Source organism: Diuraphis noxia, unplaced genomic scaffold, assembly GCF_037042655.1.
Source record: "Diuraphis noxia isolate RWA-SAM2 unplaced genomic scaffold, SU_Dnox_SAM2 contig0004, whole genome shotgun sequence".
In the NCBI taxonomy this organism is placed as follows: Eukaryota; Metazoa; Arthropoda; class Insecta; order Hemiptera; family Aphididae; genus Diuraphis; species Diuraphis noxia.
Window position 1 is genome coordinate 28,036,034 of NW_028301714.1, and position 27,804 is coordinate 28,063,837.

At 28.2% G+C, this 27,804-nt stretch overlaps 6 protein-coding genes and 1 long non-coding RNA gene across 13 annotated transcripts; 5 read left to right on the forward strand and 2 right to left on the reverse strand.

Moving 5' to 3' along the window:
* The first annotated feature begins 185 nt into the window (after window positions 1–185).
* Window positions 186–3,895, forward strand: L2HGDH (L-2-hydroxyglutarate dehydrogenase). Of its 4 annotated transcripts, none has more exons than XM_015523596.2 (7): window positions 186–559; window positions 1,839–2,364; window positions 2,427–2,600; window positions 2,771–2,935; window positions 3,013–3,122; window positions 3,189–3,368; window positions 3,443–3,895. In XM_015523596.2, exons 2-7 carry the CDS (start codon window positions 1,873–1,875, stop codon window positions 3,666–3,668), a joined length of 1,347 nt encoding a protein of 448 aa, XP_015379082.1. In that variant the 5' UTR covers window positions 186–559; window positions 1,839–1,872; the 3' UTR covers window positions 3,669–3,895. The 4 variants fall into 4 exon arrangements, with proteins under 4 accessions (XP_015379082.1, XP_015379085.1, XP_015379083.1 ...); XM_015523599.2 differs by lacking the exon at window positions 186–559 and adding an exon at window positions 577–713; XM_015523597.2 differs by lacking the exon at window positions 186–559 and adding an exon at window positions 730–1,057.
* LOC107173174 (uncharacterized) lies at window positions 2,928–5,414 on the reverse strand. Of its 2 annotated transcripts, XM_015523600.2 has the most exons (6): window positions 5,132–5,414; window positions 4,833–4,971; window positions 4,670–4,732; window positions 4,296–4,466; window positions 3,177–3,315; window positions 2,928–3,102 (listed from the first exon to the last, which is right to left on the reverse strand). In XM_015523600.2, exons 1-5 carry the CDS (start codon window positions 5,258–5,260, stop codon window positions 3,290–3,292), a joined length of 528 nt encoding a protein of 175 aa, XP_015379086.1. In that variant the 5' UTR covers window positions 5,261–5,414; the 3' UTR covers window positions 2,928–3,102; window positions 3,177–3,289. The 2 variants fall into 2 exon arrangements, with proteins under 2 accessions (XP_015379086.1, XP_015379087.1); XM_015523601.2 differs by lacking the exons at window positions 2,928–3,102; window positions 3,177–3,315 and adding an exon at window positions 3,988–4,155 and having other exon boundaries at window positions 5,132–5,413.
* Window positions 5,415–6,465: 1,051 nt separating this feature from the next.
* On the forward strand, window positions 6,466–8,169 carry RpL36A (ribosomal protein L36A). Its single transcript, XM_015523522.2, has 4 exons — window positions 6,466–6,619; window positions 7,675–7,848; window positions 7,916–8,032; window positions 8,095–8,169. Exons 1-4 carry the CDS (start codon window positions 6,617–6,619, stop codon window positions 8,113–8,115), a joined length of 315 nt encoding a protein of 104 aa, XP_015379008.1. The 5' UTR covers window positions 6,466–6,616; the 3' UTR covers window positions 8,116–8,169.
* A 1,569-nt stretch (window positions 8,170–9,738) lies between these two features.
* CCDC53 (Coiled-coil domain containing 53) lies at window positions 9,739–11,014 on the forward strand. The gene is made up of 3 exons (XM_015523543.2): window positions 9,739–9,931; window positions 10,003–10,167; window positions 10,226–11,014. The coding sequence occupies exons 1-3, from the start codon at window positions 9,914–9,916 to the stop codon at window positions 10,562–10,564; spliced, it is 522 nt and encodes a 173-aa protein (XP_015379029.1). The 5' UTR covers window positions 9,739–9,913; the 3' UTR covers window positions 10,565–11,014.
* A 2,938-nt stretch (window positions 11,015–13,952) lies between these two features.
* Window positions 13,953–19,580, forward strand: Tnpo-SR (transportin 3). Its single transcript, XM_015523593.2, has 17 exons — window positions 13,953–14,261; window positions 14,342–14,545; window positions 14,630–15,010; window positions 15,073–15,236; window positions 15,299–15,449; window positions 15,722–15,868; window positions 15,936–16,147; window positions 16,209–16,354; window positions 16,434–16,625; window positions 16,699–16,799; window positions 16,880–17,020; window positions 17,101–17,241; window positions 17,732–17,964; window positions 18,029–18,185; window positions 18,256–18,423; window positions 18,495–18,607; window positions 18,692–19,580. The coding sequence occupies exons 1-17, from the start codon at window positions 14,142–14,144 to the stop codon at window positions 18,750–18,752; spliced, it is 2,832 nt and encodes a 943-aa protein (XP_015379079.2). The 5' UTR covers window positions 13,953–14,141; the 3' UTR covers window positions 18,753–19,580.
* Window positions 19,581–19,858: 278 nt separating this feature from the next.
* LOC149055914 (uncharacterized) lies at window positions 19,859–21,169 on the reverse strand. The gene is made up of 2 exons (XR_016191582.1): window positions 20,706–21,169; window positions 19,859–20,618 (listed from the first exon to the last, which is right to left on the reverse strand). It is a non-coding gene; the product is annotated as an uncharacterized LOC149055914 (long non-coding RNA).
* A 303-nt stretch (window positions 21,170–21,472) lies between these two features.
* On the forward strand, window positions 21,473–27,783 carry Plap (phospholipase A2 activator protein). Of its 3 annotated transcripts, none has more exons than XM_015523602.2 (13): window positions 21,473–21,709; window positions 21,848–22,051; window positions 22,116–22,389; window positions 23,820–24,013; window positions 24,498–24,770; window positions 24,852–24,996; window positions 25,499–25,669; window positions 25,935–26,069; window positions 26,134–26,308; window positions 26,376–26,763; window positions 26,844–26,996; window positions 27,060–27,331; window positions 27,409–27,783. In XM_015523602.2, the coding sequence occupies exons 3-13, from the start codon at window positions 22,262–22,264 to the stop codon at window positions 27,694–27,696; spliced, it is 2,322 nt and encodes a 773-aa protein (XP_015379088.2). In that variant the 5' UTR covers window positions 21,473–21,709; window positions 21,848–22,051; window positions 22,116–22,261; the 3' UTR covers window positions 27,697–27,783. The 3 variants fall into 3 exon arrangements, with proteins under 3 accessions (XP_015379088.2, XP_015379089.2, XP_089083568.1); XM_015523603.2 differs by having other exon boundaries at window positions 21,851–22,051; XM_089227442.1 differs by lacking the exons at window positions 21,473–21,709; window positions 21,848–22,051 and having other exon boundaries at window positions 22,070–22,389.
* The last annotated feature ends 21 nt before the right edge of the window (window positions 27,784–27,804 follow it).

The window sequence follows — 27,804 nt, forward strand, 5'->3', positions numbered from 1 at the left end:
GACGCTAATGAGCTCTGGCGGCAAGCTACTGCAATTCGCCGCTACCGTACAGTGTCGCCTGTAGACGGCGATTTCTACCAAAAACATGACCATTGCTAAATATATTATTATTATTTTCCACGAACATGACGAAATTGATCCATTGTACTTCGTACTAATTTCGTAGTGCGTCCCTATTCTTATCCTATTAATTGTTCTATGGTCCCATGGACTGATGGACTTGTAATATTATATTATTATGTCTATGGTGCAATGGTGCGTCCAATACTGTATTTCCGTTCAAAACACTGATTTTCACTTGGGGCCATACCGTCGATTAACGTTTGTCATACTGTTGGAGTGCGGTCACGGACATTCGATGATAAAAATCTAGAGATAACCATTAACGGCATTAACTGAGCGTCAGCGTCTGAGCCTACTGAGCCTAGGTGGCTATTGTGGCTAAGTCTACTTGCCTAGACTAATCATAGTTTTAAGACCACTAAAACGTCTAAAACGATGGTCTTAGAAAATGGATTTGGGGATAAAGATGAAGGACAGAGAGTCATCTTCTAAGAGTGTGAGTGAGACTATACTGTATAATGTATGCCGTATGGCCGGCCCTCCTTTAGTCGTGTTTACTGTTTCTAAACTCTAAACACACTACATGTCTAAAGCACGGTGCTGGTGAGTTGTGACTAGACTTAAATCAAGTTACGAACACGAGGCACGAAGTAAGATGTATATATTATGAAACTAACGAATCTTCTAGAATCTCACTAGCGCTCAAATCTTATAAAATAGAATAGTTTTCTTTAATTGTGTCCTTATCTATTATCGCTGCTTTATTGTAACACGTAAAAATGGATGGATTGTTCAAGTTGGATTTGGAACTTAAAACTTTGGGAAAGTAGTTTAGTCTTTATTAGTTTACACTCTACTATTTATTAGTTAGGTATTTTCTGATTATATTATAGAAATTGGAAAGTAACTACAAATTAAAAGCAAGCTCGAGTCGCAATAGAAACGTCCTAACGTCGCATATATTCATCTTAAGATTTATATGTTTACAGAACAAGTAATTAACATTTTTTGATTTATTACTTTATGGGCCTATGGCTTGACATGGACTTAAATAAACTCATGATCCCCTTTATAAACATTATTATATCATGGATAATCAATCATTTTGATGATACAATGGTGTATCTGAATTTATTAATCCACATTAATGTATTGAAAGAATAACGGAATATGGGAATAAATCCCTTTCATCATCTTAACCATATAACACTGCATTTCAGAAATCTCAATTCAAGATAATATACTAGATGTAAACATTGTTAGTATTGGTGGAGATAATTTTAATTATTTTTTATATGAAATAAAATAGTAGCCATAAATCCATTTCTTTTGACCTTCAACAAAATAAAAACAATAGTATTATCACAATAAGAAATTTGTAATTATATTTTTTTACAACATTGTCAAGTGCTGAAATGTTTCATTGAAAGCATGAAGTAACAGATTAAAACAAAATCTACAGAATTATTAAGTGTGTACATGGATTTTAAACACTATAATACTATATACATATTATTAATCTTATTAATCTTATTAAGACTGTAAATTTTAAGGAAGGATAATTTTTAATTTTTAATTGCAAATTATTGTTTTATAATTCAAAATTAAAATGTTTAATGTGTTTTTGTTATGTATATGATAATATAAAATAATTAAAATATTTTTTTTTACCATAATTTAAATATATAAGGTTTTAAAATAAAACATTCACAATGATCAAATAATATCTTACATTTTTAAGTATTTAAAATAATAATTGGTATCTTATTTTTTAGGAAACAACTATTTTACCTTAATAATTTAACCAAAATGAAACCAGTCCAAATAACTGCAATGAAAATTGGAATTGAAAACTTATTTACTTGTTTAAATAATCGTTTCTACAGTAAAGGTCAGACAAATATTTATAACGTAGTAGTTGTGGGAGGAGGTATCGTTGGATTTGCAACTGCAAGAGCATTATTATCACGTAATAAGCATTTACATGTAGGTCTTGTAGAAAAAGAAAATAGACCTTCAGTTCATCAAAGTGGACACAACAGCGGAGTTATACATGCAGGCATATATTATAAACCAGGTTCGATGAGAGCTAAAATGTGTGTTGAAGGCCTTTATAAAACTTATGAATATTGCACCAAAAATAATATACCTTATAAAAAATGTGGAAAACTTATTGTTGCAACTGATGAATCCCAAATAAAAAGTTTAAATGACTTATATGAACGAGGATTAGAAAATGGTACTCCTGACATCAAATTGATAAATGGGAATGATATCAAGAACATTGAACCATATTGTAAGGTAAGTCAACATGAGACAAAATAAAACTTAGTCAAATTTAACTATTACATGTTCTATAATAGGGTGTACGAGCAATTCATTCACCACATACAGGAATTGTTGATTGGGCAGTAGTGACAAAACAATATGCAATAGATTTTGCAAGTTTGGGAGGTCAAATAATTTACAATTTTAAAGTGAAATCGTTTGATGAATGTAAACATAACAGAGCACTCAAAATAGTTTCTGAAAAAAATGTACTTTTGTTGTATAATAATTCACAAAAATATAAAAAGACATGGCGTGGCAATCGTTAAAACCAATCTGTCACTATTAGATTGGCTAAGAAGTCAAATGACACAACACGCCATGTTATGAAAAATAATTTTTTAGTTCATAATATTTAAATTATTAAAAAAAATTTCAGAATGTAATATTAGCAGATTATGTCATTACATGTGGTGGACTACAGTCTGATAAATTATCATTGATGACTGGTTGTAAAGCTGATCCATACATTTTACCAATACGAGGTGAATATCTCTTACTTGACAAAAGAAAAGCACACCTCATTAAAGGCAATATATATCCAGTAATATTAAATTTAATTTTATTATACAATTTTTACACTATACATCATAATACAAATGTATTTATCTCTCTTCTTAGGTGCCTGATTCCAGTTTACCATTTCTTGGGGTACATTTTACCCCAAGAATGGATGGCTCCGTTTTTTTGGGTCCAAATGCAGTTCTGGCTCTAAAACAAGAAGGATACAGGTTTTTCATACAATTAAATAAAAAATAATATAATATGAGATGCTAATATATTACTCGTGTTTTTAGCTGGAGTGATGTTAGTATATCTAACACAATAAGGCTTTTAAAACTAGATGGTGTACAAAAACTTATGGCAAAACATATGAAATTTGGTATAAATGAAACTATTAAATCTTTATTTCCTGCCAAGCAGCTAAAAGAAATACAAAATTACATTCCAGATATCAAAAAAAATGATGTTAAAAAGTAAAATGTTAAAACAAAAAAATGTGAGAATATTTTCATTTATTTGATGCATTGTCTATTACACAAATAAATAGGGGTCCTACGGGGATTCGTGCTCAACCACTGTGGGCAGATGGAACAATGGCAGAGGATTTGGTGCTAGACGTTGCGTCAAATGATCCTTCAGATTTAGTGAAGCATAGAATAATGCACTGCCGAAGTGCTCCATCACCTTCGGCTACATCATCATTACCAATTGGTGAAGTTATTGTAGACAAAATGTTTGCGAAATATCCAAATTTAAAACATATACCAAATTAAATTAGCAATACTTATAGTGAAGAATTACACTATGATAATATGATTTATATAAGTTTATGTGGTGTGAGGTCTCAGTAAACTTATAGATTTAAGTATCTTACAGAACCTAACCAAATAGGATAATTTTAAACATAATATCACAAATGCAATGTGTTATTAATTTGAATCAAAAATAAAAATTATATTCCTACCATAATAAATGTGATAATAATAAAATATTAAACTAATATTGTGTTGCGGTCATAAATATTTTGACTGGTCTTGAGAGACATATCAAGAATTAAATTTAAAAAAAAGCATGGTGTGAGATTTGATCCTCATACCAGGCTACCAGCTGCATAACAATGAGCCACCATAATTTTAACATTCAGATATTATTCTCCAACTTAGGCAGGAGTGGCAGTGTGTTCAATTGTGGAAAATGAAGACAGGATGGTATCATACTTATACTTTAGTACTTGCCCGATAGTACCGCCTCAATTGATACCTTTTTTTCAATACCAAACAAAATTATCAATACTTTTCTTTCAATATCACATCGCAATTAATAATAATATGTCAGCAATTAATGTAAACAAATAATTAAACATACATAGGTATATAGAATAAATAAATTATCATAGCTACCTGGAACATCCCAGTTAAATGCCATACCAGGCCATAACACAGGTTTCTTCATAGAACAAAATTTATCAAATTCAGAATGCAGTTCATTTTCAAGACATTCAATCTCATTTACTTTTGAACCATAGAGTTCCATTGGATTTATATCATTTATCTCAGTATTACTGGTAGTTTCTGCAACATATATTATCAGATGATTATATTTTAATTTAATTAGACTTTCAGCAATAACAAATGCTCAAATTAGAAATATTATTATATGTAAGATACCAAAATAGTTTTTATAAAGAGTCAAAAAGGTTTGTACCATCAAAAAGAAATAGTCAAACAAATGTTTAATTATGTACATACAGAAAATCCAGGAAACAAATCTTTACCATTTTCAAAACTGGGTGAATTGCACAGACCATACTCTTTGTCAACTTTTCTCTTCTCTAATTCTACAGAGAATGAAAAATACCAATTTATTACACATCAATAAATAATAATATAATATGCTTAATGATTTAAAATTAATAGATACAATCTAGGTATACTAACCTATTTTTTCTTGATGTTCAAATGTTGTTTTACAAAATTTTAAATATTCTAAATCAATATCAACACTTTCATCAGAAGAGTAAACATCAGCATCATACTCGTTCTCTTCAGTGTTTAAAGTTGTATATCCACTAATTTCCTATAATATAGATAAAAGATACAATAAGTAATTATAAAAATAATATTTAAATACTACGATTATAAAAACTGTAACACTTCTCTTGGAATCAAAAACGCAAGAATATTGGTCGCCGATAAAACAGCAAGTAATTGATGCACAAAAAAAAATAAGAAAATACCTTCGTTTCAATATGAAAAGCCGCTGACGAATTATTACTATTATTCGATCCACGAGTCCCTGAAATTCTATAACCCCAATTGATTATGTCCTCATAGTTTTTCCAAAAATTCAATAGATTCTGGTCCATTATTTTATTAGAAGGCAGAAGCTAACTTCAATATAGTATATTATCCAAGATTAAAACCAAATGAAATCCAGAGAAAATAAAAATAAATAATAATAGAAACTACTAAACTAGAAACGACCAGAATTATTTTTTTAAAATAAAATATAAATTAGTAATTACCAACATTGATAACACCTTATCATTTTATGTTTTTATCTCTATCTGTGACGATAAACCCACGATTTAAGATTTATATATCTTAAATCGTGCGCTCATTGTTCAACGTACTCGATATGCCAAGTCTGGAATTTTTTATTCATTAAACCTTTTTATTTAATCTTCATAATTTATTTTTGCACCAATTATTTTATGTTTATTTAATAATAAAGAAAATTTTTTTCATATCTGATTCTATAAAATGCGCGATTTTTGATATTTGTAAAACTTTGTATAATATATCATGTTAAACCATGCCCGTTTGCGACGTAAAATTTAAAATTGGGCTTCTTACGGAATCTGATTTTAACCTTCTCTACCTATAATTTTTTTTATTTATTTATCTTTTTAGTATTGAATTTGTGAAGAACATTATAATAAATGAGCTAATACTCCTGCCACTGACGAAAATTTGTTTTTATTTTTAAAATACTGTATTTCCTCCTTGTCTTTGTGATGTACGGTACATCATGTACCACACTAAAATATTTTTAAATTGTGTGACAGAATCACTATTTCTTGAAGTGTAAATAATAATATCGAAAAAGAGGAAACAAATTTAGTAATCTGGAATAATATGCACAAAAAAGTATTTAAAATATTTAAAAAACACTTCTAACAAAAATGTTGGAGAAGTATTTGTGAACTTAACTTGATTATCTGTTAAAAGTTTAAAAAAATACAAGTAGGTTTGATAAACATAAGACCGGAGATTATAACAGACTAATCCATTTAATGAATTAAAGCTACACAAAGTTTTTGATGATTTTTTGGAATTCCATTAGCATTGAGGCATTGACGCTCAAAATACCTACATATAATATTAATATTATGTATCTATCAAATAATATTTGATACAATAATTAAAAATTATGGTAAAAGTTGTTATACATTAATTTAATTCTCTTATGTGGCCCTACTGATTTGAGGTAGATTCGTGTTATCAGTAAATCGAAGAAGTGCACCATCAGGTTTTATCACCATTTTGTTCTTGTACAATGATGATACGTTTTATAGAACATCTTTGGGCCCGAACATTGTCGTTATCACTGATACGTTCGACATATTTTGTTATTCATCTCGTCGAACGGCGAACGCCATTCTCTTGAAGTTCACCCGTCCACTGTCGTGTAGCTAACAGATCATTTATTAACTTGAAAAATGGTAAGTACAATTTCATCCGATTCAATCTTAATGCTCAACGAATAAAACGTACTTTTCGTTTTTTATATGGCATGTGATAATAAGTAGTTTGAATAATTTCTAAGCTTTACTTATTTTGGGTGATATTTTCTAGTCTCTTTTCTATGTATTGTAGTCTACAACCATGAATTTCAGAAATCCATTACTCTTGGTTTCTTGAATTAATATAAGCCCTACGCACATGCAAAATAACTATTTTAAGATATAAACATATCAAATTCGGTATTTATTGATCTATTATTCTGATGTATTAACTATTGCACCACAATGGGATATCTTTTTGTTGTCCATAGTAAATAAATATAAGAAAGCTCTAAATAAAATTGTTTTTGAATTTTATTTTCCAGCGTTATAGTTAGAGAACGGATGTTATTGTATTAAGAAATTTAAATATAATCATATATGTACTTTTATCAAAATATGTAAAAAAAAATGAATTATATAAGTCAATATTTTGTCCTCTTTGCACAATGCCTAAGCTTTCTAACAAAATCATAATTTGGATTATAAGTTTTTTATTATTAATACTAAAAAATAATAACCCAAATTTGGTGTATTAAGACATAAACAAAAGCTGCACTAGAAATTTTACCAGGACTATAGTTACGATATTATATTATACTGAAGCATTTATGTAAGTACTAGGTAGACTACCTATGGGAACTATGTCTGTAGAATTCATTTCAATACTGTAGATTATTCGAGATGTAGAAATCCTAAACATACTATTGTCATAATTTATTCCAAAACATACTTAAATGTATTTAAAAAAATATTTTAATTTTAATAAACAGTTATTATTTAGTCTAAATTAAACAAAAATATCATTGATTATTGAACACAATATTTGAGTCATTTGAAAATTAAGTACCTAATTTCTTATCAAATATTTTAAAAATATTACTTGTCTATGATTGTACACTTCAATTATGTTTATAATGCTTTTAATACTTTATTTATAGTGTTTATGGTAGTAACTAATTTCAAGGATTTTTAAATACAATATCTGATTTCAGGTGAATGTACCTAAACAGAGACGTACGTACTGCAAGAAATGTAAGGTACATAAGGTACACAAAGTAACACAGTACAAGAAATCTAAGGAACGTCAAGCATCCCAAGGTCGTCGTCGTTACGACAGAAAACAAAGTGGTTTTGGTGGTCAGACTAAGCCTATTTTCAGAAAGAAGGTATAAAATATTATTATTAAATAATAAAACAATATGTTAAGACTAAATATCAATAATTATTCACCAGGCTAAAACAACTAAGAAAATTGTATTAAGGATGGAGTGTTCTGAATGCAAATACCGTAAACAAATCCCATTGAAACGTTGCAAGCATTTTGAATTGGGAGGTGACAAGAAACGAAAGGTAAGTTAAATTGTTGATTTAAACTATTTCATTTTATTAATTTAAATACTTTTATTTTTCAGGGACAAATGATCCAGTTTTAAGTCTAAACATTTTTTTGTTACTTTTAAGACCAATATATAAGTGCTACTGAAAAATACATTTTTATTTATTGATTAATAATTCTTATAATATCCCATGCTATTTTGTTTCCTATCATATTCCTACTGTTTTGGTTTTCGAATTAGGTTTGTTCCAAATCATTAATTAACTTATAAGTTTATGACGTTTGGTACACAATATTCATATTCAAAACTTGTTTTAATAACAATCTTGAATCACTTAAATATTTTTAATGAACATATGAATTGTAATAGATTTTATTTAATGTGTTATGATTACTAGTTTATACTTCATGATTTCTAGAGGTTTAATACCAAGTTCTAAGTGGTTTACACAGATATTTGAGGTTTTAAATTAAAGGGCGGTTGGGAATAACATGCTATTTAACAATTCGTAAATGTTCAGGAACAATTTAAAACAAAAACTGTAATGTACGTTTTTTTAATGTTATTTGGAATACACGTCACATTCTTCGAAATTCGACTTTAACACTACCATTATTTTATTTTTTTAATATTAAAGGCTTAACTCACATCGCACGTTTTAATAGTCAACTAATCGCCAGTTTCTGAGTTTATGTACGATAAAAACAATCTGAGCATTTTTTTATTCTTAAAATACATCTATGTTATTCCTACCCACCCTTCAATTGCTGAGTATATTATACTGTATATAAGTAGAAGCTTTTTTTTTAAATATTTGAGATTATTTAGTTCCTTATAGCAAGTTATTCCTACTTTAACTTCACGACTCCTTGGTCGTGGCTCAAATTATTAAAAATGCTTAATTATTTATTACATTAAAAAAGTATTATTAATTATGAATACATCAATGTTTTATTGAAACAACATTTTATTTAAAATTATATATTAAATCGTTCTTTCTTATGCTTAGACTCGTCACGTACTGTTTGAATATTATTTTATAGCATATACCATTACTTTGTGAACAAGATAGTATTTTCATACTTAGGTTTAGAAGAAGAATATTGTACAAATTCAATTTGTTAAAATTGTTACATTTTGAAACCTGTTTGTGAAAATAATGCTAAGTAATTAAAAATTAATATTAGATACAAATATATATTATTGATTAAACATCATATTAATATGTTATTTCATATTTTTTATGACTATCAATACTACATATTTCAATATTTGTTTGTGCCAAGTTGAATTGCCAAACCTGGCAAAACTAGTTATGTTCAGTAGTTCAATTATTAATAAGATTATTTATAAATATCAAATTTTTTACATGATAAATTTACGATAAGTGGATTAGATCATGAAGTTTTATTTAACAAATAACAAAAGTTTAATGAAAGATACGAAAATAATATTTGCAATTAAAAATCAGGGAAGACCAAAACCAGAGTGTTAAAATATTAAATCTTTGCAGTTCATATATCATATGTTTTCTTTTAAGTTATAAATCTATAGCTATAATAATGATATAGCAGGACAGATATAGGTAAGTAAAATACTATAAAATGTATATTTACAATCCACAGAAGACAAAACAATATAATAATTATGATGTGTATTAGATATCATGATTTAAGAACAAATTTCTTATCACAAAACTAAATTTGAGGATATATCACAGAATCTATTCTTTGGATATATCACATAGATAATACATTTTCTATATTTGTGTTTAAAGATGAAAAGACTAGATTAGATTGGAATTGACTATAAATTGACTAATTATGAATTTAGTTTTTGGTATTTGAATATTTAATATACTGTGCCATAATATTATTTCTTCAAACAAACAAAAATGGAAGAACTTAAAAAAGTAAGTACCTATATCATTGAATATATTTGACTAGCTTCATTTATATTTTGTTTTCACCTTGGTTGCTGTAGATTCCTCCAATGGAACAACGTCAATTAGTTACATATATAAATCACTTTATTCGATCCACTGTAACATTTTTAAACAATTTCATGACACACTGTGAAGCAAAAATGATGAAATCTGAACAACGGTTACAAAAAATTTCAGCATCCCTGTGCATATTAGAAACTAAGGTACAACTTAAATAAATAATACATGGCACAATCAAACATAACTTAGTATGTATTTTAGTTAAATTCTGTTCCTGAACTACGAGAACTGCAGTCATCTCAATTTCAAACAAGTGAACCTCCTTGCAATCAATTAAAAGATAATTCATTTAATACTGAAGGAACTAATAAACATAATAAAACTGAGACAACCACTGGACTTAAAACAGTGACAACTGATGAACATGGTAAAACTGAAGACAATATTATTTCAGAACCAGCTGTTGTAGATGAAAGTTCTAATGAGCCAATTGTGGATCCAACAATATTAAAATACCGAAAAATGATTCAATTTGGTGTGCCTAGAGGGGCTGTTGAATTAAAAATGGTCAATGAAGGATTGGATCCAAAACTGTTGTGATACATTTATGTATCCTGTATTATTTAAAAATTTATAATTTTTAAGGATTTATAAAATAAAACATAGAAGTAATTGCTTAATTTTTTTACATAAATTTTATATTATTACCGCATGCTGGTTAACTTAATTGTATATTTCCAATGTCATAAAAATTAACTGGGATCTTTAAAATATTGCAATACCATTATTATGTAATTATAATATTTTTTATATGTAAGAATAACATGTCAGCATTTTATATTTTTCCCCTGGGAAAACAATACCCTTGGACACACATTTCCGCTGTAAAAACACCACTGTTGTGTCATTTGTGATAAAATAATAATTATACTTATAAGACTTATATAATTATATTATACTGTTAATAGTTGTTACTTTACTCAATATCTACTTATTTGTTATGTTAAAATTGTACTGTATTTAAAATATAATTATAAATTTATATTTTTACTGACCGTTGATAAATGTACATAATAACAAAAAATCTTCACATCTTTATAATGCTTTAGAGGATATCAAAACAGTATATATTTTCTCACTCAGACTCACACACAACATTGAAAAATCCTTTTTACCTAAATTTTTTTTCATCATTTTTGAATAACCTTTGAGGAAAATTGCCAATTACAAAAGCTGTAGAAGAATATTTTTTTTTTAGGGCATGAAATATCAGTTTTATATTTTATTTTTATTTAACTTACAAAAAATTTAAATTTAAATGATATTTTATTTATATTGTACAATATAAATAATGGTTCCTTTATAACTGTACACAGTTTCATATGTCATGCTTTCCATGTTTACAAGGACTCACGAATGTGGGGTGGGTTAATAAATACTATGTTGACCAGTTTTAATTAAAGCATTAATCAAATATATTTATTAAGATGAGAGTAAGTATAGAGATTCTCAAATCTTGTAAGATTATAATTATGTTGGTGAAATCATGGTCACTGGAGAAAATGTATAGGTTGAAAAAAAATATTTGATTAAAACAATTTAAGTTAAGTATTTGTACTCATTTAAAATTTTTTTTTTATTTATATGTGTACTGAATCTGAGTGTAAACAATTTCACTATTTTTTAAATTGGAACTTAAACCATGACATTAACTATAAAACAATCGCTTTTTTTCTTAACCATTTAATAATATTTTAAAATATTTCTTTTTAGAAATAATTTATAGAATTGTTGTAAAACAATTTTGAGTGAAGATGGTCTTTAGCCTCAAATATTACTAAGTATATTTATTTTACTATTTGGGATCAGCATAAAATTAAGTTAAACTATAGTTATTGTCAAAAATTACTTACAGAAATTTCAATGGGTGTATAAAATATGAAATAATAAACTATAAAAGTTACATGCACCCACAAATAAAATTTTTTTATTACATTAAAATAACTGACCGTTATTCTTGGTTTTAATATGAAATTGCTTTCAAAATTGAATGTTAGTATAAAAAAACTGTATTTCTATATTTTCTAAATTGTTTGGTTACAACAGTAAGAAATATTTATGAGAATTGTGGTTTTAAATGTTCCATCCTTATCTATAAGACATTAAGACCTTAATTTAACTACAAAATAATTATTAGCATATTTTTAAGATTTTGATAATTTTTGTAAACATTTATTTTAAATAATTACAAAAAAATGTTGCATCCTTTTATTGATCTTAATTAATATTTCTCAATTTCTATTAAAGTACTTACCTACCTATCTATTTATGAAAAATTCTGATTTAAATGTTCAAGCATATTGACACAACAAATACCGAAATACAATTTTATTGACATTTATTAAGTAAAAAGCTAAAAAAAAAATCTCAATTTAAAACTTCTATAAGTAACTCAAAATTAATTTTGAAAATTTTATCATGTACCTATAAAAAAATATACAGTTTCAAGTACTTATGGTTATTAGTTTTTGAATAAAAAATAATTGAATCGCTGTATGAAAATTTATTAATTTACAGATGAATATCCAATGTCCAGCTTAAACGCTTATAAAAAATTTATTTGACTTTCTGGTACCCTTTTTTCCATTAAATGTATGAAAAGTTAGGGTAATATTGTATACATGATAATAGCTTGGATATATATAGACATTTTTTAATGAATAGGTACCTACCTATCTTGTAATAATTTGCCAATTTTTGTAATTTTGATGAATTTTGTCTGTATTTTAACCTTTGATGCTTATAAAAAAGTTATTATAGATGAGGATTTATGCTCAACATCTCAAAATTTTGTTTTAATTAGCATTAGCCACAAAATATGAAAATTATTATTACATATAATTACATTTTCATATTTTTTATACTCATCACAGTGAAAAATTTTGTATCCACAAAAATTTAAAAATAAAACTCAAAATTAACAAATGCCTACAAATAGCTAAAAAAAAAAAAGAGTAGCAATATTATAAAAATGTTATGGTGCACAGAAATTCCCAATATAAATGTTCAGTGAAGATGTAATCTGTATTCGTACTCGTACATTTGTTTTACAGTAGTTATGTTAAAAATTCAATTTATTAATTTTTTTTTTTTGTAAAGTTGGTTTCTTGTAAAAATCTCAGTATTTCCTTAATTTCATGTTTGCTTTACTTGAATCTTTGGAAAACTAAGGTTTCAACTAGAATACTAGATTCACTTTCTACCAGAAAAATTCTACAGAGCATATCAAATCATTTTTATTTTTCACTCTTTCAAAAGGTATTGACAGATGACACATAAAAATAAAAACAAAACAAAAAAAACTCATCCTTGTAAAATCAATACATTCTTCGCTCCGTTCAGTATGATACTGACAGTATCTAAAATTAAAAATCATCCTAACCTTTTGGACTAAAATTATGTAAGTAGGTATTTGTATATTAGACATGGAGTAATGCGTCTGTTGGCTGCAGGTATAGCGATTACTTAGGCCATTTGAAATCGACCGCTTTCAGAACAGATTTTCGAACAATCTCTTCAAAATATCGACAAATTGGGTGCACTATCACGACTTCACAATGAGTACCTACCTATCTAGCAATCATAGATATTTAGATCCGTCCGATTTCCGTAGTGAGACAATTCATACATCACTGTCATAACTTATAGGTAGTCAGAATCACGACGATTGTTCGTCTATATTGCATTGAAATGCAAGTGCCAAGTATGCAACTGTGCACATTGTCTTAAATCTTAATCATAAATTGTTTTTTAATTTTTTGTTTTTCCCGCGTAATGTCTACTTTTACTATTTATTTTTTATTTAAAAAAAAAAAAATAGGCGGGCGAATTCGATCGACCACGAACCCGGGGTGCTCCTGCATCACGTCTTTTCCATGCAAATGCCGCTATCACACGTTTCGGTTTATCATTTTTCGATATTATAAACATCAAACAAATGTTACGACTTATGAATTACATTTTTTACTTACTACCACAACTTTTTACCTATTAGCAACTAAATTCATATTCGCTCTACTTAACCCAACACTCTATTTTATTATGTAATTATTAAATAATAATTTTAAAAAAATCTACAAACAATTCTTACACGCCCAATACATTATTACCTGCTGAAATGGAAGACTCGCCTTCGATAGAAACCGTATACGAAGCTATTTATGCGCTCTACAATCAAAACACTAATCCCGCTGAAAAACAACGAGCCTCGAATTGGCTGAACGAAATGCAGAAATCGGTACGTGATCTGTTGACCGGACACTGTGGTAAGACTTAAAACTAAAACTATTACTTATCGTATTTTCTCCACCTCGCCAGGTATACGCATGGAAGATTGCTGACGAATTATTAGCCAGGAAAGTAGACCTAAACTCGTGTTATTTAGCGGCACAGACAATGCGCTCTAAATTACAAAACTCCTTTCACGAATTACCCCAAGATTCACATGCATCGTTGCGAGATGCACTACTAAATCATTTATCAAAATTAGACGATACTACTGACGGTGTAATTGCTACGCAGGTACTTCCTAAACTTTAAATGTATTATATATTGTCATTTGTTTACGTACTTAATGTACTCAATTGAATCATGTTTGTGTTTTAGTTGTGTGTTGCTTTGGCACACTTAGCTCTCCAAATGGGTTCATGGAAGAACGCTGCTGTAGACATTGCTTCGCGGTACAATTCGTTGAAAACTTGTTTCATACTAGAGTTGTTGACTGTGTTGCCTGAAGAAGTGAATTCTCGAACCTTGCGTTTGGGTGCTAATCGTCGATCTGAAATTTATACTGAATTTAGTGATAACTTACCAGCTGTCAATCAATTACTAGAGCTATGCTTGACATCTGAAGCTAATGATGAACGCATAAAAATCCGATCTTATAAGTGTTTTGCGTCATGGTTAAACATCAGAAGTGTATCATTATCACAAGTCTGGCATAGCAATGTGCTATCAAATGCATTTAATGTGTTGTGTTGTTTTGATGTAAAGATTTATTCAATGTTTAAATTAAGATATGTATGTAAATATATTTTTTGTTATTACAGGGATCTAATATGGTTCAAGAAGCGGCTGCAGATGCAGTGATTGCATTCCTCCAGAATCTAGAAGATAATAACAACCAAGATGAAATACAAATTGAAATTTTAAATTCAGTTAGTAGATTAGAGCAAGCTTACATGATGTCAGTTACTAATGAAGACTTGGATCGGTATGCTGATAAATATAAAAACATATACATTTATATTTTATGCCATGTAAATTTGGTTACAGAACTGTCAATTACTGTAGAATATTCACGGAATTAGCAGAATCTTTAGTTATGACTATGATTAACAAAAGCCTAGGATCTAATGGTCTACCACATTTCTCTATTAAAGCATTAGATTTGGTTATTTTATGTGCAAACCATCATGATTATGAGGTAAATAAATAATGTTTAAAATTTAAGTGTTTACTGGAGTATGTTTTATAACAAAATACTTTCACTTGTAATTATTTTTATTTGTTATTGGTTATTTGGTCAATTTTTTTCTGGCAAAATATATTATAATTTGTGACTTCTGTCAAATTAAAATATTTTGCTATAAGTTGGCTTAAATAACATTATTTTCTCAGTTTAATAAATTGATAAATTATCAATTTTATATTTCTTTTGAATTCTATGACTCATTTAAACATATTATATTTTTTCAGGTTTTATTAATAACATTTAACCTATGGTTTAGGTTATCCGAAGAATTATATAAAATAAATAATGTTGTTTTAACCGAAATGTTTAAGCCTTATTTTGAGCAATTAATTGGTGCTTTATATAAACACTGTATGATTGACACAGATCATGTGAGTTTTGATTAATTTTAGTTAAAGTTTGACGTTAATAACTTCAGTGTAAATTTTTATATTTTAGGAAGGTCTGTTAGATGAAGGCACAGAAGATTTTGCAGATTTCAGAATGAAATGTTCAGATTTGATTAAAGATGTAGTATTTATAGTCAGCTCATCAGCTGTTTTTCAACAAATGTATATGCTCTTGCAAACAGCTTCTGTGTCCAATGTCACTTGGGATCAAATGGAAGCAGCCCTGTTTATTATGCAAGCTATTGCTAGGAATATACTGCCGTAAGTTACTATCAATTACTTGTTTCAAACAATGTAATTCATATTGTTATAATTCTCTTAGACACGAGAATGAAGTGGTTCCAAAAGTGGTTGAAGCTATACTAAATATGCCAGAAACTGTTCACATAAACATGAGATACACATCTGTGATGCTATTGGGAGAGTTATGTGAATGGATATCACATGAACAACATTCAGAATCATTAGGTATCTAATAGTTAATTATCACTAAAAACTTTGTATAAACAATTAAACTTAAAATTATTTTAATGCATGTGTGTTTTAGAACCAATATTGAATTATCTACAGTATTGCTTACGCCAACCAAATCTTGCTGCAGTCACAGCAAAATCTTTACATAATATTTGTACTACTTGTCGACATCACATGGTCAAACATCTCAGTGGACTTATTGAAATTCTAAAAGTTGTTGACATGCTAAATTTGCCAAATGATGTTGCGATTGGGTTATTAAAAGGTGTGTAGTAGATTATCTATTAGTCTATAGTCTCTATTGATTAAATTTTTTAATTTTCTTTATTATATTTAAGGTGTTGCTGTTATTGTTGCTGAAGTACCTGAAGAACATGTGTACAAAGCTATCAAAGAAATTTGTGGAAGACAGTTGAATCCATTATTAGCCTTAGTTGAAGTAAATTTTCTATTCATTTAATATACATTTTTAAATTAATGTATCTACATAATCGTTTAATTTGTTATCATCCTGTTCAGTCTACATCAGAGAAAACTGTTCCTGAAACTAATACTTCGACAGATCCAATATATTGGTTAGATCGATTGTCAGCAATTTTAAGACATTTAGCTACCAAAACAAATAATGAAAAAGACCCTTGTGTAGTTGCTATTGTTGAAGTATGTGTCAATATTATTTTTGAATTTTCTTGTATCTGTTATTATATTATTTTATGGTATATGATGATTATTTTGATTAGATGTGGCCTTCTATGTCAAAGATTTGCACAAGATATAAAACAGATTCACGTATCACAGAACATTTTTGTAGGTGTCTTCGATTTATGATAAGATTGGTTAGTCGATCAACAACTGCACTTTTAGCACCAGTTGCTCAACAAGTAAGTACATTTTATAAAGAGGATATTATACCCAAATGTGTTGTCTCCGTCTTACAAGTGCTTAACATATTTATTTTTATGCTCTACAGAACGATCTCTGTTAGTTTAAAATTTAGAGTGAATTGACCTCTTAAAAAAATTAAAGGTAACATTATTATTAAGAGCTTCTTGTTGGCTTTTTACTATATTTTAATTTTAAAGCTAGTTATGAGTATTTTAAAATTGTAAATTATATAGCTAAAAATACTCATAACTCGCTTTAAAATTAAAATATAGTAAAAAGCCTACGAGAAGTTCTTAATAATAATATTATCTTTAATTTCTATAATACGCCAATTCATTCTAAATTTTAAGCTCACGGAGCTAAACGTGATCTGCTGAGCATACAATTTGTTATTTTGCGAACTTGTAAGACGGAGACAACACATGCGGATATAACGTCCTCTTAAGACGTCTTATATTTTAAGTAATTTAAAATTATTTAATGTAGATGGCGTATTTATATAAAGAACATCATCACAGTTGTTATCTTTATATTGGTTCAATTTTGGTTGATGAGTATGGTTCCAAATATGACAACCCATTGGTTATGACACAATGTCACTCACTCTTATTAGAAATGATTGATGCGTTTATTGAACCGGCATTCCGATTATTTAGTGAAAAAGATGGACTCAGAAATTATCCAGATACCGTTGACGATTTTTTTCGTTTGGCGTGCAGGTAGATAACTTATTACATAATGTTAAGGAAATATTTATTATTTTTATTATTATTTAAATTTTAGATTTATTCAAAAACTTCCAATGCCTTTCCTTCAGTCTCCAGTACTTGAAGTGATCATTAGATGCAGTATAACCGCTGTTTCATTGGACCATAAAGAAGCTAATGCATCTGTTATGAAATTTCTGTTAGACTTATTATTATGTGGAAAATCAAGAAAAGTAAATATTTAGTTTTTTTTTTTTTTAATATGCATTTTTTAATATTTTAAAAATTATATGTTGTACCCAGGACAGTATAAACAATGAAGAATGTCGACAATATGTCACCTCCATTATAAATTCAATTGGTGAACAATTAGTAGACAATTTAATTCAAGCAAGTGTTTTCTCACTTCAAACATACATGTTGCCTGATGTGATAGACGTTCTAATTGAACTGATGGCATATGATAAAGTTGTAAGAATTAATTTTTTTGTCAACTGTTTACATGGCGTATTTTTTATTTCTAATTTTTATGATATTTACAGCAAACCTTAAGGTGGTTAAATGGAGCTGTTGAAAAATTACCAAAGCAAAATTCTGCTGGCTTAGTTACAGCAACAAACGAACAGTGTTTGCAATTTTTAAACTCTTTTCATAGGTTAGTAATGAAAAATATGTGTAATACTATAAAAAGCAATACAATCATTAATTTTAAAAATAATCTAAATATTTATTGTTTTAGTTATGAAAACGATGGAGAACTATGTCGTTCATTAAGGGAATTTTCACGTTATTTTCGGTAGTGATGACTGTAATTAATATGTTTTAATGTTACATAGATTTTGACCTTGCCGTTTAAATCATTTTGTTTTGAATTTGTAATAATTCATCCTATTTGATTTTGCTTATAGTTGTGAAAAAACAAAGCTTATGGTCAATGTTAAATCACTTTTAATTGCATTATAGTTAATATACTAACTATTGTGTATCAATAAATGATCACCAGTTAAAAAATTTTCACACGCCTTTTGTGTGAAATGTTTGTTATTGAGTATTATACAAAAGATATCTAATAGTTTATTTACTAAAATAAATAACTAAAATAATTTTTAATCATAAACCATTGAGCTCTTAGCCAAAAATATAATTTTAAATATCTAATAAAATTCAGTTTTAAAAATTGTGTTTTTCTCTTTTCTTTACTTCATCAATAAACATTCAAGTTTAATGATTGTCTGAAGTGTTTCTGTAGAGTAGTGAGAGGTAGTAGTATCTACCTCAGTCTTTAATTGATGATTGTATATAGTTTTAATACCTAATTGTAATTAAAGTTTTTTTGTTTTTAAAATGCATAAGGATATTGTATTATTGTATAATTATTTATTTAACTACCAAAAATATGTGTTATAAGATGCTATAATTATTTCTCATTTATTTGATTTCCTACTTGTTCCATAGAGTGCTATGGATGTGGGGATATTTTATCTGAAAATGTTTGTTATTTCAAAAGTTAACTTAGGTCACTGTCGTATTAACGCATTACATCAACTGAAAAATGTATTAAAAACTTAAGATCTATTGTATATGTATGTCATCCACTCCAAATAAATGTGTTTGTATTTATTTACCAATACAGTGTATATTATTAAAATATTATAGTCTATATGGTTACAAAGCAATTATCAAACAATAAGTAGATATTAGTATAAATTGACCTAGATTACTTTGGTTGTTTAACTGAAATTGGAAATAATTTTTATTCGATACTTTGGAAATAAAGAAAAAAGTTCCTTGTAAGATAGTGTTTTGCTATTTCAATTAAATTCTAATTTATAAATATTATTCAATTACTGAATTACCTACTTAATTCTAGTAATATTAATTGTTATTTGTACAATAATAATTTGAATTTATTTAATAAAATACTGTTTATTGTTGAACACTGATTAACACCGAACAATATTATAAACTCAATATACTTCTATACCTAAATCTAATGGCTAATACCATTGATCGTTATAAAATCAATTCTAATACCTATAGAAATACCTCGTGAATACTAACAGAAGAATAATGGAGTACAGATATACAATATCCACCTTAAAACCTCAAATATGAAATTATTAACTAGCTACCAACAATTCAGATGAAATTTGGGTGATTCCTGATCTGGTGTTACCTACCATGGGAGTCCCCAGACATTTTTCTAGGGGGGGGCAAAATTAATTTTAAAAATAGATGAAAATTTTTTTAAACATTTTATTCATAGCAAATTATTATGTTTTGTCATTATTACAATTATGAATTAAAACATTACAATTAGGTAGGTATTATTATTACAATTAAAATGTTTAAAAAAATATTGTTATAGCAGAATTTTATCAATTGCTGTGGAAATAACATTATTCCAGAGGGGGGCATGGCGGGGCACTTTCCCCCCTGGGGACGCCCATGTTACCTACTAAGGCTACTAACCTATGTTAAATAATTTTGGGGACAGGACATCACCTTGCTGTAGCCCTCAATTAATTTTTAATTTCGACAATAGCTCTCCTGGAAATTAGGATTGTAGTGTAACTTCTTGGATGCTCAAAGTTAAATGGATATACTTCAATTTCTTTTTTGAAAATCTTGATTGTTTGAGGACATCTGTAGTTGACCTTCATTTCCTGAAGCAAAATAATGGGGCTGTGTGTAAATCGGGAGAAGGCAAAGCTTATGATTCTCAAAGAGGAACGAAAATCAGCCCAACTTACAAGTAGATAATTTCAGCTTTGAAAAAGTGGAAAATTTCAAATACTTATGAGTGACCATACATAGTAAAAATGAAATTCTCTGGGAAAAAGTGAAAGAATAGCTTAGTGGAAACCTAATAACTTAACAGTGGTGGACTGGAACAGATGATATAACGAGATGGGGCTATTACAGTATTAAGTAACGAGATTATTAAACTAGTAATAACTAATAAAACAACCTAATACCTAACATAACGTTCAATCAGTTGTTGTCAATTTATCATGACTTAAGATTTTTTCACTATCAGATGTCATATGTGTTCGGTGTACAATGGCAATACGAGAATTGAGTCGGAATATGAAAACGATTGGACCGTATAATTTTGGTTTATATTGAGTCTAATTTTAGGAATACCCAAGTCCCACATCTTGAATTGGCTGTTTTTAAGTTCTCTAATGTCTGATTATTTGTATGTATAATGTACTATTACACTATATGCGTCAAGATTCATGACTAGGTCCATGACAGTATATTATTATAGAGAGGTATCAGGTATGTCAGCAACAATACGTATTTGAATCTTGTTTGCGCATCCCCAATGTTTCCTATGTGTCGGCCGTCGGGTTCTCCGATTTTCATACTTTTATATATGCGACCAATGAGAGACGGAGAACGTAACACACAGAAAAAAGTGGGGGATATGCTTAACTCAACGTTGCTGACATACCTATATACTTATTCCTTTGTAGTTAGTCTTGTCATGACTAGGCTCTACTGCTCTAGGAGTACGAGGACGAAGAACTCTCACAGTTGCGTCAGTGTTATGAAAAACAAATTTTGACAATTTCCAGTATATAGTATAACGGTCGTTGACACGAGTATAGGGTAAATATTTAGGTTACCGGACTTCATACTCTATACCACTAATAATATAATAATATTGTGGTCTCTTATATAGTAATAATTAAATCTTTGATCTTGGTCAGAGTCTCGGAGTAAATCATTGACAAGAAGTAACTATATAGTAAGTCATAAACAAATGCATGTCTATGGTCATAAACATAGACCTGATAATAGATATATAATAGAATATTATCAGGTCTATGGTCATAAACAATATGGCGCAACCGCATTTTAAATCACAACTGCGTTGATTGTTCAGCAGCGCTAGGATATCTTAGTCCGTGGCAGTCCGCCGTGCGCCAGACCCAGACATGCTGAATCGGCACTTCTGCAGGCTGTGATTATAAATTTATAACAGGCATGTGCGGCAGCAGCTGTGCTGTGGAGCCAATTTTTAATGTGTAGTATTTTGAGAACTCCTGAACGTTGTTTGATAATAACAAACGTTTTTCACTTCGTATCGGTAAATGAATACTCATTTATTAGTATTTTAAGTTATTACTATAAATTTTAATTTATTATCAAAGGTAATATGGTGTAGAGACCGATTAGGGCTCGTTGAACGTTGAACAATTCGAACTTGTATACTTGAACTTGATATTGTCGTCGTCGGATTCTCGCAAAACCCCGCTAGTGATAGATTTCGTTTCTCTCACGTATTCTTGCTAGCATTATGGCGTACAAACTAAGCGCTGTCCTCTATGGACATGTAATGGATGTCCGCGGACTGGCCGCCGGGGCCGACGGTTACATTGTATCCGCATCCAGAGACAAGACCGCTAAACTCTGGAAACCGAACAGGTAATATTTAATTAATGTTATGGTAATTTTATTAGTTTTTTTCCTACACCTAGATATATGTTATATGTTAATTTTTTTAGTGGCTCCAATTCAGTATATATCGAAATACTCGATTTAACTTCCAAAACAGTTGTGATACACGCACTATAGGTACCTATTTTTGATTTTGTTTTCTCGATTGTTACCACGTTCTATAACAATATGTCTAGATTGGGCTAGGTATGTTTATTAGCTAACAGTTCTTGTACTTAAATGATATCTTCACTATTAAAAGATAATATGCAATGCTTGTATTGAGGAAGCCACAGTTCCAATTCTTTTTAAAAATTATTTAGGTACCTCTTCTAGTTAAATCCTAGGTAATCAATAAAAAATTTAGATATTCAGTTACGTAGGTACATGTTATATTTATATCACAATATCTATTTAGTGAAATCTTTTATTTATTTTCATGAGTTGATATTCAGTTCATGAGATGAATGAATTAAGTTGTATGTAAATAATTTGATACTTTATAGGTATTATAATATAAATTATTAAATTATTGTAAATTATGGATAATAAGGTATACCTGTATAGGTATCTAAAAGAATAAAAAAGAAAATACAAATAGGTAGTTGTAATTTAATATTAATTTACATTTTATCTTTTATACCCATTAATAAATATAAAATAATGACTTGTCTATTTTTATTCTTTAAGGCTAGGCCTTAAAGTAGGTATAGGGTATTTTTTCATTGATAATAGTAAAAATAGTATTCAAGTTTTTAAATAATAATAATATAAGATATAATATATAATATTTCATGAAAAAATTAATATTGTAATGTTAACTCAAATGTTCACAAAATAAATACATTTAATTTAATTTAACTTAATGTTTATAATGGCTAATTGGTTTTTGTCAAATTAGAGTTTTTTTTTTTTTTTTTTATTGATCTATTTGTTACAACCCGGCATCTTAGGCCATTAGTTACAGTTTTTTTTTTTTTGTGATACTTTGTTACATAATTGTATTTACATTTACAAATTAGAGTTTGATAGCTATTGAAAAGTCAAAACCAAACAAAATGCACGTCAGGATAACAGTCAGCAATTTCTCTGAACTATAGAACTGAGTTGATAAATTTGTTTCTTGGTACTTAACCTTTAACCATTTATTTTGTATTAAATAAGAAACCACTTTAGACAATTCTAAGTTGGGTATAACGTTTTAATAATATGTTTACTTTGCCTAGTTTTTTTTTAAAAATTTTATATAACACTTTTTTGGGAATCACAATATGTTTAACTAAACGTTATACCGACCATTAAAACCTACAGATAAGATTATGAAAGATAATTTTTTACTTATACAAAAATAATCCACTGCATCTAGAAAAATTAACTCCATTCTTAATATTTATTTGTACCATGTTTTCTACTTTCAGTGAAAATGCTGGTTTCACAGAAGTTCAAACATTCAAAGGTCATAATAACTATGTAGTATCAGTTGCAATATTAAAAAAATCTAATATCTTACCAAATGGTTTCATTTTAACCGGTGGTAATGACAAACTTATGTGTGGATTTCTTCCTGAATCACCTGAACCTGTTTTTACCGAAACTACACATACAAATACTGGTAAGAGAATTTAACCATAAACACTTTAAAATTTAGAGTATAGCAAGTACAGTGTATATAATATATATTTATATATTAATGACCTTTATTATAATAATAATTTAATTACAATAATAATTCTAATAGATAGAACAACTTAGTAACAATCATTTTTCAAGCTTAGTAATTATTAATAGTCTTTAGAAGTTGAATAAAAATTAGAAAAATGTATTTTAAAATTTTAATTGATTCCTCCTAAAAGTGTATTGAAGAATTGGAAGAGCCAACATATCTGTTCATAAGTTGAAATCAATATCATAGTCAAATGTTTATTTTGAAAAGATTTCTGACATCAAATTTTATTCTAAAGTTCTATCAACCAATGACAATCTGCCTATTAATGGGATAAAAAAAAATATTTTAACATCAACAGAAATTATTGAAAATTATGTGGATAAATAATAAACACATACCTACTTATTCGTTAATTATTTTATATTTTTAGTATGTAAAATCGTTCCTGGTGTATTACCTAATACATTTTTAACTTCTTCGTGGGATATGACAGCACGATTATGGAAAATAACAGTCAATCCTGATCATACTTATCAGCCAGTATTGTTAACAATTTTTAAAGGACATACAGCAGCTGTTTGGTCTTCAATACAACTGTCTACAAATCAAGTCATAACTTGCTCTGCAGATAAAACATTACTTGTTCATAATATTTTACACGGTGATCCAGAAAATTCATCTGTTACTATAAAAAAATTAACTGGTATGTATATGAATTTTTTTTTGCCCTGCATTTTAGTTTTATTTATTTATTGTCTCACATTAATATATTGTTTTATTTAAGGTCATACTGACTGTGTAAGAGATTTAGCAGCATTGTTGGGTGATGAATTTCTATCTTGTTCAAATGATGCTACTGTAAAACGTTGGAGTGCAGGAACTGGTGAATGTTTAGAAACATTTTATGGGCATCCTAGCTATATTTATAGGTAAAATAATTAAAAACTTTATATTTGAGATTAAAATAACAAAAACTGTACTCTATTCCAAATAAAAGTAAAATTTGATGATGACAAACACTGATCATCACCACTCATTTCTTAACTACAAAACCTACCATTACCACATTTATGACCAGCAGTAGCGCTCATTTGCCAATATAGCTTATACAGCATTTAATTTTTAGAGTAATAAATACTTTCATATCAGTGGGTGATACTTATAACAATAAAATATTGCTCTCTTCTACTCTTCACAATGCTGAATGCATCCAGTAGACGTACTATTGCTCCTAGTTGAAGTAGAATATAGGTGATCTATAGACCATACATTGAAAGAATATCAGCTTTTTGTGCTTATGACTGTGAACCCACCTGTTACTAACAATACTATAATATAGTAACAGGGTTGTGGAAGAAAACAGCTAGTTTTGGTTTTTTGCACTATTATTCTCTTGATCGCACATTACTTATAATTTTGTTTTGTTTATAGTATAAGTGTTTTTTGTGGTACCGATATGACTAATTCGTTAGTTGTGACTGGCGGAGAAGATAGATACCTAAATGTTTGGCAAAGTTCTGAACAACAAGTCATATTACAACCAGCACAAAGTATATGGGCTGTAACTATTCTTCCAAATACAGATATTGTTATTGGTTCTAGGTATGTATGTTTTTATCAAATTATTAGTATTGCATCTTGAATTATTATATAGTTTATTCAATAAACTTCAGTGCTTAATTGAGTAATATTAAAATCTTTGTAAATATCATTACGATTAATTTTTTACTCTATGATCAAATAAATGCAACTACTAAAAATTATTCTTTTTAACGATTCAAATTTATAAGTAAACACATGTATACATCTAATATGTTTTAAATCATCTAACTATTGTAATAAAAATATTTTTAATTATTGTTATTAGTGATGGTTTGATAAGAATATTCAGTACAGATTCAAATCGCCAAGCTACAAATGAAGCCCAAGCAGCGTTCCAAGAACAAGTTGACAATGTTAACCAGGTGGCTCAAAAAGAAGTTGGTGGCATTAAAGTTGATAGGTACATCTTGTATCAATTAAATAATGAAACAAACAATACAATTTTGTTTATGTATATTCTATAGTTTGCCTGGACCAGAAGTATTGTATAAACCTGGAAAAAGTGACGGCCAGATAATAATGGTTAATGAAAATGGAAAACCTATTTGTTATAAATGGTTATCAAATGAATGTAAATGGGATAAAATTGGTGATGTTTTAAGTGCATCAGATCCAAATAAAAACATGTACGAAGGAAAGGTAAGTTAAACAAATAAATATTGTTCATGGTTATTTTAAGGTTTTTCAGCATCATTATAATTTGTAGGAGTATGATTTTGTATGGAATGTTGATATTGAAGATGGAGCACCCCCTCTGAAATTACCTTTTAACAGAGATGAAGATCCTTGGGTGGTGGCTCAAGCATTTATACACAAACATAATTTACCACAATCCTACTTGGAAACTGTGGCAAACTTTATAATTTCAAACTCTAAAACTGCTCCTCCACCATTACCTGCTAGCCAAGGTTATGTAGATCCTTATACAGGAGCTGCTAGGTATGTGCCATCTAGTAATAGTACTTCTTCATCTGGATCGAACAGTCAAAACCATTTTACTGAACAATTGAGTCAAACATCTTCAGGTTACAACAAATTTTTTCCTCAGACTACTTATTTAAAATTTGATCAAGCCAATACTACAACCATATTAGGTTAGTGAAAAATTATTTAAAAAATAATATTAAATGATAAATATTATCTTAGTGTTTCATTTAATTATTATCTATTTTAGGTAAGATTGAGGAATTTAATAAAAAAGCAGGGGACTCATTTAATAAACTCAACCAAAAACAACTTGATTCTCTAGTGAAACTTTGTGATGTTAATATTATTCCTGATGAGGATAATGTAAAGGTTCTGATCAGTTTACTTGATTGGCCTAAAGGTAAATAAGCGTTTATATTATAATTTGTAGTACATTTACTAATAATTATTTGTTTCATTGAAGATATTTTATTTCCTGTGTTGGATATTACAAGACTGGCTGTGCGTAATAAACATGTGAATGATCTATTGTGTTCAAATAATTTTATTATGGATAAATTATTACCACATATCCTTGATAGTGAAAAGCCTACTAATCAGATGTTAGCATTTAGGTGTTTATGTAATCTTATGCATCATGAAAAAGGAGAACTACTTGTTGTCAAATACTATGAAGAGTTCTTAAAATTTATTCAAAATTTACCTAATGAAAATCTCTCTCAAAAAAACCTTCAAGTGAGATAAAGTTGTTGATATCTTAATTTCTAATTTGAATTTATAGAAATTTATAGATTTTAATAAAATGTTTATAGATTGCTGTAGCCACATTGATGCTGAATTTCAGTGTTATGATTAAACAATCTGATGATAAAATAGCTATACAAGCTGTGAATAACTCTATAAATATGGTGTGCCCAAGACTGACCGAACCTGAAGCTATGTTCCGTTGTTTTGTAGCAATTGGAACTTTATTAAGTTTAAAATATCCTCCAACTTTGACGGAACAAATTAGAGATTTCATTGAATTGATGGCATCTAATTCAGAACCATCTAAGGTGTTGTCATGTTGCAAACATTTAATGACCATTATTGGGAAGTAATTGAGTTTAAAACTATTATTAATATATTTTATACTTTGTAATAAATTGAAATATAATAGTGGGAATAAATTGTCTGTAATACATTAACTGTAAGTGAAATATTTTTAA

Bases quoted from the DNA above. Each gene is read 5' to 3' on its own strand.
- L2HGDH (XM_015523596.2), top strand. From the start codon at position 1,873: ATGAAACCAGTCCAAATAACTGCAATGAAAATTGGAATTGAAAACTTA. The intron at 2,936-3,012 runs GTAATATTAAAT...CTCTCTTCTTAG, and splicing joins TTAAAGGCAATATATATCCA to GTGCCTGATTCCAGTTTACC. The intron at 3,369-3,442 runs GTAAAATGTTAA...ACAAATAAATAG, and splicing joins AAAAAAAATGATGTTAAAAA to GGGTCCTACGGGGATTCGTG.
- LOC107173174 (XM_015523600.2), bottom strand. From the start codon at position 5,260: ATGGACCAGAATCTATTGAATTTTTGGAAAAACTATGAGGACATAATC. The intron at 4,733-4,832 runs GTTAGTATACCT...CATTCTCTGTAG, and splicing joins TGAACATCAAGAAAAAATAG to AATTAGAGAAGAGAAAAGTT. The intron at 3,316-4,295 runs GTAGCTATGATA...TATTTCTTTTAG, and splicing joins ATTTAACTGGGATGTTCCAG to CTGCTTGGCAGGAAATAAAG.
- RpL36A (XM_015523522.2), top strand. The intron at 7,849-7,915 runs GTATAAAATATT...ATTATTCACCAG, and splicing joins AGCCTATTTTCAGAAAGAAG to GCTAAAACAACTAAGAAAAT. The intron at 8,033-8,094 runs GTAAGTTAAATT...TTTATTTTTCAG, and splicing joins GAGGTGACAAGAAACGAAAG to GGACAAATGATCCAGTTTTA.
- CCDC53 (XM_015523543.2), top strand. The intron at 10,168-10,225 runs GTACAACTTAAA...TATGTATTTTAG, and splicing joins TGTGCATATTAGAAACTAAG to TTAAATTCTGTTCCTGAACT.
- Tnpo-SR (XM_015523593.2), top strand. From the start codon at position 14,142: ATGGAAGACTCGCCTTCGATAGAAACCGTATACGAAGCTATTTATGCG. The intron at 16,148-16,208 runs GTAAGTTACTAT...TAATTCTCTTAG, and splicing joins ATTGCTAGGAATATACTGCC to ACACGAGAATGAAGTGGTTC. The intron at 18,186-18,255 runs GTAAATATTTAG...TGTTGTACCCAG, and splicing joins TATGTGGAAAATCAAGAAAA to GACAGTATAAACAATGAAGA.
- Plap (XM_015523602.2), top strand. From the start codon at position 22,262: ATGGCGTACAAACTAAGCGCTGTCCTCTATGGACATGTAATGGATGTC. The intron at 24,771-24,851 runs GTATGTATATGA...GTTTTATTTAAG, and splicing joins TACTATAAAAAAATTAACTG to GTCATACTGACTGTGTAAGA. The intron at 26,764-26,843 runs GTTAGTGAAAAA...TATCTATTTTAG, and splicing joins CAATACTACAACCATATTAG to GTAAGATTGAGGAATTTAAT.